This window comes from Lolium perenne, chromosome 2, assembly GCF_019359855.2.
Source record: "Lolium perenne isolate Kyuss_39 chromosome 2, Kyuss_2.0, whole genome shotgun sequence".
Taxonomy (NCBI): Eukaryota; Viridiplantae; Streptophyta; class Magnoliopsida; order Poales; family Poaceae; genus Lolium; species Lolium perenne.
In genome coordinates this window covers 13,349,675-13,357,386 of record NC_067245.2, presented here as the reverse complement: position 1 = coordinate 13,357,386, position 7,712 = coordinate 13,349,675, and the positions used below count along the sequence as shown (strand labels likewise).

Genomic DNA, 7,712 nt, shown 5'->3' with positions numbered 1-7,712 from the left:
TTTCATCTCACTCCTTCATCCATCTTGTTGTGATCACCTATAGTGGATTTACACAAGGATTCATCTATTAGTTGTATCAACATTCATACCATTATGATGATGTTCATTGCCTCTATGTGTGAGTAGTTCCTTTGTTCTTGGGAATCATGGGGAAACCTTAGCAATAACTATAACTACTATATTAAAGAGCAACCAACATAATTTTTCTTAGAATTTTGAGCCTATTGAGGAATTAACGTGGATGTTTTGTTTCCCGCAGGGATTCTCCTTGTACATTTTGATGCTGCGTAGCGATTTGGCCAAACGTGTTTTTCTTCCTGGATATTTGGTGGTTAGCTGTCCTGGTACGTTACTTAGATGGATGTAGCGAAATAGTGGGTTGAGCGCAATGAGCGGCGGTGCCCACCAACAACGTTTCTAAATGCCATATGGGAGAAGACCGGCTTCTACGACCGATCCTGGACCCCCGGGGAAACTAACTTCATCAATGGAGATGGCTTGACTCCCGGCCGGTGATGACCACCTTGCAGGAGTAGGACGAGCCAACGAGCCGGAGCTGGAACTATTGCTCGTCGTGGGCACCAATATTTGCTTACGAGACGGGAGAGGGAACTACTCTTGGCTAGAGGGTGTTGTTGAACTACTCTTGGAATGAGAGAAATGATGGTGTTGAGCTAGAGGGAAGACATAATGTGGGTTTGAAATGCACACCCGTTGAAAGATAATGCGTATCAACTCTGAGCAACATTGGTCCGTTTACAAGGAGACGGTGGCTGAGTCACAAGACAAGGCTCCGGAGTTGTTTGCAACCAAGACGGGTTGATGCTCATATCGAGCTTGACCTTAACCCAACGCTCCTCCCCCGTTGATGCTACGAGTCCACCACCCATGAGCCAAGAAGAAGCCACCGAATCTCCCATTGTCCAATCTCCCATTGACCAAGATGCACCATTGGAGAATGAGTATGACGAGCATGATTGACATGGACCACTCCATGTCGGTGATTTGGATGAATTACAACAATGTCGGTGATTTGGATGCATATTTGACGCAAGAGGACATGGACCACTCCATTCCGTATTCCCGATGTTATGCATCGGACTCGGATGATGATGGACCCGATGAAGAAGTTGATGAGGATGGCTTGACGACTAAGGAAGCCAAAAGAGCCCACATCTTCAAGAAGGTAACCGAACGGGTTATTCGGATACCATTGTTCCGTGATGTTAGTCTCGCGGATGGAGCCGTGGTTGATGGTGGCAAAAGTTTAATTCTTATAGCTAGGCCAATTTCCAAGAGAGATGTGGATGCGAGGACGAATATGATCTTTAAAGGGCTCACATTTGATACCTTCTTGGAATTAAAGATATGGTTGAAGGAGTTCTCGATTAAGCATCATCACTCTTACACCATTGTTCACTTGGACTTGAACACGCGGTACACGCTAAAATGTGCCCATGGGTTGTCCGTGCAAGAACTTTCAAAAAGGGCCCTCTTGGCACATAACAAATTGTGTGGCCACTCATATGTGCCGGGGGCGGAAGCTTGATGGCGCAGATGCGCAGCCGGACCACCGTCAACTCACATCCGAGTTCATTGCATACAAGCTCTCGGCTGAGATATCATCACTTACAACCATGAGCATTAGGTTCGTGCAAGATAATACACAAATTAAAGATTGCAGAAGCCTCCAAATAATTATTCACACACATGGGTGGAAGAACCTCGCGAAGATAAGCTCCAGTGAGTTTAATGAGCATCCACACGACCAGAACCCGCCCGTATCGCTGCCCGTATGACCTGTCGGTGTCTTCACCGCGTCAAATAGTTCCGCCCCATGAAGACGGATCACACATCACAGATCCAGAGACACCATAATTCACATAAACCTCACCTATGGAAGGGATCTGGAGGGGGAACAAGCACGAGGGCATCGATCCTCGAAATATACAAAGATTCTTGGAAGATTGGGCGTCATCTCCATTGTCATAACAACATTTCATCGTCATCCCCATTTCATCTCACTCCTTCATCCATCTAGCTTGTTGTGATCTCTAAACCTATAGTGGATTTACACAAGGATTCATCTAGTAGTTGTATCAACATTCATACCATTATGATGATGTTCATTGCCTCTATGTGTGACTAGTTTCCTTTGTTCTTGGGGAGTCATGGGGAAACCCATCAATATTATGTCTTGAATAAAGATGATCTGTACTTTTCATTCATGATTGTATGCATTAGTTATCTCTCTTGATGTTATGTGTTGTGCACCATGTAACATTTGCCTACAGGACGGGAGAGAGAAGTACTCTTGGCTAGAGGGTGATCTTGAAGGTGCTAATTTAGTGACATGTCGCATTGGATCTTCACTTACCTAGTCAAGGGGGTATGAGAGAACTCACCGAATATATCCATAAGCAGGGGAAACCCTCAATTATAGTCGGATTGAAGTGGTTCACTATCAATCGTTATGATGGATGACAATTGATGGTTGATCCGTTGTCATCCAGTTATGGAGCTCCACCCTATACATACACATGAAGGAAGAGCTAGATTATCTTAATCATAATTAATAGATGTTAGTGGTGAAACTAGCACTCCCCGAGAACTCTTTTGCCCTATTGCAGGGATCATGCTTTTATATTACAAGTTCTACTCTCTATTTGTTGTTTCTAATTTACTTATTGCTTAGTTGGCAAACACAACTAAAACAACCAAACTCTTTTCACCATTTATGCATTGCCTAGACTTTAGAACAATTACTAAATACTCTCTTTAATAAATAGTGATAAAAGGTATTAAGACCGTCTGAACTCTACCTCTCCTGGTTCGATGCTCTTAGTTCGAAATTAGCTATAAACGAACTGTGCACTTGCAGTCATCAGCCATTCAGCCATCGAGGAGGAAGAAGAGACGTGGGAGGAAGAAGAAGACAGGGGACCGTAGAGGAAGAAGAACACCACACGAGCACTCGCCGAAGACGGGGACGACACAGATGGTCGCGGTGTCGCCGGCGTAGGCGAGGAATGGAACTTAGGGTGTGGTAGCTCACCGGCGACTTAGGGCTTAGGGTTTGGGGTGCGGGGTGCTCACCAGGGTCGAAGTCGAGGGAGGCTTTGGAGGGAGGTATGGGCGGCGGTGGACCGGTAGGGGGGGGGGGGGAGGTGTTCGTGGAGGTCGGTGCAGCGAGTCGACGCGGGAGCAGTGCCGACCACAGGTGGTGGAGGCAGGCGGTCCGATCGGCGACTGCGTCGGTGGGACGACGACTAGCTACCATAGTAATGGGGATGGAACGACGATGTAGACGGGGAGGTGGGCCACAGCCTACGTGATGGATCGTGTAGGCGTTTCGGTGCTGGCCGAAGCTAAACGTGCCGAATAGGACCCACCGGCCTGCACGAAGTAATTGGTGCCGCCTCGGGCCATGTTGCGCTGGGCCGTACTTTGCGGGCCGGCCCGATGGCCACTACTGATTCCGGTCCGCCTGGCGAGCTCAGACCTACCGCTTCGTCTCATGAGCGAGCCAAGCCGCGCTCAGCAACTCGACGCAACCTGAGATACCCGGCGGCGGCGGCGGCGGCTCCGGTAAGCCTCCTTGCCCCTTCCCCGCCCTCCTCTCACCATCCCCGCCCTCCTCTCCGCGTCCCCGCCCTCCTCCGAGCCCGCCCCTAACAGTAGATGCGCCCTTGCTGGAGGCGAACCGGCGGCGAGACGGGAACGACGCCCTCCCCAAGCCGGCCTCTTCCCCGGCTTCATCTTCACCTTCGTTGGAGACAGTTTTCTGAAATTTTCTGGTGCCTAATAAATGTTCATCTTTTACTACCTGCAGAATCCCAGGAAAAATTAGCAGCACCTGAGTCCAACTGAAGGTATAAACTCGGTATTCTCTACTCCTGGTTTGATGTGTGCCTGCCGTGATACGAATTCGTGATAGATATATATGTGTTGTCGCATCATGTAATTGTTTCAAGTTGATTATAGTATACTGGCGGCAAGGCGAGGACAGATGGCTTCTGCGGCGCTGCGCGCGTCCGCCTTCCGCCGTGCGGTCCCAGCCGCGCGCGCCGCTACGCGGTCATGGGCAGAGGGAGCGGCGGTCGCGCTCCGGCCTGCGCACCGCCTTTGCCAGTTGCATTGCTCTGCTCGACCCAACTCTTCACTAAAGGAGGTAATTTCCCAGCCTCGCCTCTTGGATCTGCCGCGTGGTTCTCCCTTTCCTGCTTGTTAATCTACGGTATTAATCTTGATTCCCCGACCTAGGTTCCAGCAGGATTTTTGCGTCAGACTCCCAGTTATGATTGTGCGCATGTAATGTCCACAATTACACTAAAGGGAATAAATACAGTACGTATTAGTATTTTAGAAACAAGCAGTCTAAGCATTCTACTGGATAAAAAATATGATTGCACGCCGGCTATCGACTAGTTGTTTCAGGATCGAAGGTAAAACTAGGCCGGTGTACAGATTGATATGGAACATCGCAAAGCGACCAACCACGCTATGCATAGACCAAATTACCAGTATCCGGTCCCCGGTGAAGGCTTTGAGGCACTGCTTTCCCTCTACCTTCTGCGCAGCAGATTGACGGGGGCAGCACTTGGAGGGCAGCCAGATTCAGTCGAATCTACAATGCAATAATAAAACAAATAAAGAGAGCATGTGTCTACAAACAGTCCAGGAGTCAATAGGTTAGAGGCTAGCACTCTTAGGCCTCGTTCGTTTTGTTGGAAATCAATCCAAGGATGGAACCAATCCAGGTTTGGATTGGGTTGATCCCGTACCATCACCCAATCCATGTCGAACTAAATTCTGTTTAACCCCTCCAAAAGTTACGTGTTCGTTTAAGCCACCTGGATCAGCGTCTCTGTCTTCGCCGTTCCTTTCGCTCGCGTCTCAGCTTGTGGAAAATTGTCTAGACGGTGGGTGGGGGTAGTTTTTTCCCAGACCATCTCAGTACAGCTGGACAGGATAAGTTGGGATAAATATTCCCGTCGGGAGCAAACGAAGACACAATTCTGTTGGGCTGGAAAAAATACCTCGTCGGGCTGGCAAACCAGAACAGAGCGACGATCCAGATCAATCCCTGGCTCCCAGGGAATAAACGAACAGAGCCTTATTGTGGAAGTGAATTATATAAAGTGAAAGTAGATCTATACTCTGTAAACATGATACATAGTCCAACAAGGAGCCTGGATTCGACTTAAAGGAAAAGTTCATTTTGCTCAGGATAGATCTGGATTTTAATTATATATTTTTTCTATCTTTGGGCTGTTTTTGTGTTTCTGCTATCATTTTCCTTATACGACTTTGTATACTTCTCTTATAAGCAGGTCCCATATACGTTGAATCAGCCATTGAGATACTCAACAACTATCTTTCAAAGGTTTGGCTTTTCATCTTCTACCCCACAAGAGAATGATAAGGAAGTAAACCAACCCAAAGACCAGGAAACTACTGCACAGGAAATAAATGCTGAAACTTCAAAGGAAGACAGTGGTTCATCTGGAGGTAAGTTTGGAAGACTTCAATCCCAGTCTAGTGAAAGGAGGATCTAGTGAAGCTAGTTCTTGAGAAGGATGCACTAAATGACCTGCATTTTTTGATTCAGGTGCAGAAGACCTTGATCTGTCAAAGGAGGATCTAGTGAAGCTAGTTCTTGAGAAGGATGAATTACTGACCTCGAAAGATGAAGAAATCAAAGATATGAGGGACAAGGTTTTGCGCAGCTATGCAGAAATGGAAAATGTCATCGCACGGACAAAGCGTGAATCTGAGAACTCGAAAAAATTTGCAGTACAGGTTTGTTGTTATTAAATCTGATTTGGAATTTTAATAACATAAATGATGTTTATAAGCATTTCGATCAATTATATTAAATTTTCTCTCTTATAGCGTCTTAATCGTTTATGCAGAACTTCTCTAAGAGTTTGTTAGATGTTGCTGACAATTTGGCTAGAGCATCATCTGCTGTGAAGGAGAGCTTCTCAAAATTAGATACTTCTGAAGATTCTAGTGGAGCCGTACCATTACTAAAAACCCTACTGGAGGGTGTAGACATGACAGATAAGCAACTCGGCGAGGTACTTTGTTTATCTAGTATTCCCTCTGTCCCAAAATAAGTGACTCAACTTTATCTAGAAACGGAGGTGTCTACACACTAAAATGCGTCTAGATACATCCGTATCTAGACAAAGCCGAGTCACTTATTTTGGGATGGAGGTAGTACATATTATCAATTAAAATTTGATTTTACTACACATACTGCTTTCTGGGTAGCAGTATTGCCTAAAGTGGGATTTCCCTCAATTTTGAATAGGTTTTTAAGAAGTTTGGAGTAGAAAAGTTTGATCCATTGAATGAGAAATTCGATCCTGAGAGGCATTATGCAATTTTCCAAATGCCTGATACTTCAAAACCATCAGGAACTGTTACTGCGGTTGTAAAGGTACATATCATCATCAATATTCTGATATGTATGTTTGTGTGTATTCCAATAAATTTTAAAATGTTGGTGTTTAGAGTTTTATTTTGATCTATGGTTGTATTCATCTATAAATTGTGTGTGTTCGAAGTAATCTTGATAATCATGCTTATAGAAACTTTTGACAAAAATTTATACGAAAAAATTAGCGAAACAGAATATTTACTTGAACTCTAAATTTATTAAAATCCAGTTCTGCTCTACTTGGCTGCCATACATATACTTCCCCTGCCTACATATTTTGGCCATTTTGGCAACTCACAATAATTTAGCTGTGATAAATGAACTTTAACTTTGTATTGTTCGCCCAATCTTTGTATCAACCAGCAATAACGGATAGGCTAGAGATGTATATCATGACAAATGAAGCGTTTTGAATTTGTAAGTTAATGTTTGGAATACTTAACAATAAGTATTAGACATTTGTGTGGCATCTTGCAAGAGCTCTGAGCACTTGCAACCTCAAATTATGTGGTGTAACTTGAATCTGTTGATAAGTTTCGGATTGTGATTATGATTGAAATGCCTATATACCAGTAAAATAGAATGTGCATCTAAATGCTTTGAGATTAGCTGTCTGATTATATCTGAAACCTCTCTGGTACAGCTGATAAAATGATGTTATATTCGTTACACATTTTTGGTTTCAGGTGGGCTACATGTTACATGATCGCGTTCTCCGCCCAGCAGAAGTTGGTGTTACAGAGGGAGGTCCCTCTGAAGAAGAGCCTGAGCAGAAATCAGGTGGAGATTAGATTAAATTGATTTAGTAATATGCCAAAAGCACATGAAGAGGAGGTAGCTGTTCCTCACAGCAAAGGAGCTCGGCGATAGCAGCGTTTGGGATGTTTTATTTTTCATGGTAAAAACAAAGTTTTCTTGTTGAAATGCTGTTTGTATGGGTTTATGTTTTACCATTCCTCGGCAGCCCAGCGTCTTTAAGAATTTTGCAAGGGCGTCTTGGAGACTTCAATATTTATCACTTGTTGATGTGTTCCCTTGGAAGAACGAGCTACCTGGCTAGTGCGGCTGTCAGTTTAGGTTTAGGCTTTGGTAGAGCGTTTTGATGGTACATGTCACACGTCTCCAGCTGCTTAGTTGCCATGAATAGTTGTCGCTGTAGAAGCACATTGCGAAACCACGCCCTAATCGACGCAATGCACTGAACTGCGACATCGACATCGGGAGCTTCCTCTGCGATCGTGGGTAGCGGTGGTGCACCGCGTGT

At 45.1% G+C, this 7,712-nt stretch overlaps 1 protein-coding gene across 1 annotated transcript; it reads left to right on the top strand.

The window, feature by feature from the left end:
- The first annotated feature begins 3,490 nt into the window (after window positions 1–3,490).
- Window positions 3,491–7,429, top strand: LOC127331225 (grpE protein homolog 2, mitochondrial). Its single transcript, XM_051357297.2, has 8 exons — window positions 3,491–3,588; window positions 3,833–3,872; window positions 3,985–4,171; window positions 5,334–5,511; window positions 5,612–5,802; window positions 5,916–6,083; window positions 6,320–6,448; window positions 7,135–7,429. Exons 3-8 carry the CDS (start codon window positions 4,010–4,012, stop codon window positions 7,237–7,239), a joined length of 933 nt encoding a protein of 310 aa, XP_051213257.1. The 5' UTR covers window positions 3,491–3,588; window positions 3,833–3,872; window positions 3,985–4,009; the 3' UTR covers window positions 7,240–7,429.
- The last annotated feature ends 283 nt before the right edge of the window (window positions 7,430–7,712 follow it).

Excerpts from the sequence above, each read along its gene's own strand:
- LOC127331225 (XM_051357297.2), top strand. The coding sequence starts at position 4,010 with ATGGCTTCTGCGGCGCTGCGCGCGTCCGCCTTCCGCCGTGCGGTCCCA. Across the intron at positions 4,172-5,333 it reads CCAACTCTTCACTAAAGGAG|GTCCCATATACGTTGAATCA; the intron begins GTAATTTCCCAG and ends TCTTATAAGCAG. Across the intron at positions 6,084-6,319 it reads CAGATAAGCAACTCGGCGAG|GTTTTTAAGAAGTTTGGAGT; the intron begins GTACTTTGTTTA and ends AATTTTGAATAG.